This window comes from Corvus brachyrhynchos, unplaced genomic scaffold (genome assembly GCF_000691975.1).
Source record: "Corvus brachyrhynchos isolate BGI_N302 unplaced genomic scaffold, ASM69197v1 scaffold628, whole genome shotgun sequence".
In the NCBI taxonomy this organism is placed as follows: Eukaryota; Metazoa; Chordata; class Aves; order Passeriformes; family Corvidae; genus Corvus; species Corvus brachyrhynchos.
Window position 1 is genome coordinate 26,530 of NW_008239312.1, and position 1,646 is coordinate 28,175.

Sequence of the window (1,646 nt, forward strand, 5' to 3'; positions counted from 1 at the left end):
TTGGGGTTGATTTTGGTGCCATTTGGGGTGATTTTGGTGCCATTTGGGGTGATTTTGGTGCCATTTTGGGTTTAGTTTTGGGGTTCTTTCAGGCTTGATTTTGGGGACAATTCAGGTGATATTTGGGACCTTTCCAGAGGGGATTTCTGGTGCCGTTTTGGGTTCCTTTTGGGAGCCATTTTTGGGGACAGTTTGGGTGGTTTTGGGTAATACCTGGATGTCTTTTGGGGCCGATTTGAGGCCCATTTTAGGACTGATTTGGACCCAGTTTTGGGAACAATTTGAGACCGATTTGGGCCAGATTCTGGTCCCATTTTGGGACCCATCCGGGTGCAGTTTTGAGCGGTGCCTTAGGTGCCATTTTGGTGAATTTCAGAGCCATTTTGGGGCAGATTTGGGATGTTTCTTAGGGCAGATTTGGGCACCGTTTTGAGGCAGGTTTGGGACCCATTTTGGGAGTGGATTTGGGGTTTTTTGGTGACCCCCCTGTGCTCCCCCAGCCATGGAAGGCCTCGGGTTCCTGGACGCCCTGAACTCGGCGCCCGTCCCCGGCATCAAGATCAAGAAGAAGAAGAAGGTTCTGTCCCCGACGGCGGCCAAGGTGAGGGACCCTTTTGGGACTTTTGGGGGCAATTTTGGGAAAGCTTTGGGAGCCTTTTTAGGGATACTTTGGGTTCCTTTTTGGGGACGCTTTGGGGGTTATTTTAGGGGCACTTTTGGGGGTTGTTTTGTGAAGATTTTGAAGCCTTATTTTTTTGGAACACTTTGGGGGTCATTTGGGGACCATTTTGGGACCATTTTTGGGACCATTTTGGGAGCACTTGGAGTCTTTTTTTGGGGACGTTATGTTGCCTTTTAGGCACTATTTAGGTGCCGTTTTGGGGACCATTTGGGGGCCATTTCGAGGGATATTTTGGAAGCCATTTTGGGAACAACTGGAGGACCGATCCGGGGACGCTGCAGATGCAGTTTTGAGAACGCTGTGACTCCATTTTTGGGGACATTTTGGTGGCCATTTTGGGGTGAATCCCCTCTGTTCTGACCCCCCCTGTGCCTCCCCAGCCCAGCCCCTTCGAGGGGAAGCCGGCGCCGGAGCCCAGCACGGCCAAACCCTCGTCCCCGGAGCCGGCGGCCGCAGAGCCCATGGACACGGAGCGGCCGGGGACGCCCGTGCCGGCCATCGAGGTGCCCGAGCCCATGGACACAGGTACGGACTGGGCGGGCCGGGGGACACTTTGGGGGCTTTGGGGACAATTTGGAGGCATTTTGGGGGTGTTTGGGACAGTTTGGGAGGGACTGGGAACTGTTTGAGGACAGTTTGAGGAGATTTGGGGGCCGTTTTAGGAACACTTTGAGTCCCTCTTCTGGGATGGTTTGGGTGCCATTTTGAGAACGCTGCCAGTCCCTTTGTGGCAATGATCCGGCAGCCATTTTGGTGTCACTTTGCCCCTTTTTGGGCACTATTTCAGCCCTCCCTGGGTGCCATTCTGGGGTCAAACCCCGCGGTTTTGGGATCCCCCTTTGCTGACCCCTCCTGTTTCCTGGTGTCCCCTCAGGCTCGTCGGAGGCGGGGGGTGACTCCAAGGCCACCGATGTCCCCTCAGAGGGTGGCCCAGGCCCGCGCAGGCCCCGCAAGAAGAAATCGG

At 55.0% G+C, this 1,646-nt stretch overlaps 1 protein-coding gene across 1 annotated transcript in view; it reads left to right on the forward strand.

The window, feature by feature from the left end:
* Positions 1 to 1,646, forward strand: part of PPP1R10 (protein phosphatase 1 regulatory subunit 10) — a gene marked incomplete at its 3' end in the record, with an annotated part of 14,344 nt that overhangs the window by 10,200 nt on the left and 2,498 nt on the right. Inside the window, 3 exon segments of the mRNA XM_017740729.1 lie at positions 501 to 601; positions 1,063 to 1,207; positions 1,557 to 1,642. Of these exon segments, the coding sequence (XP_017596218.1) occupies positions 501 to 601; positions 1,063 to 1,207; positions 1,557 to 1,642 (332 nt within the window).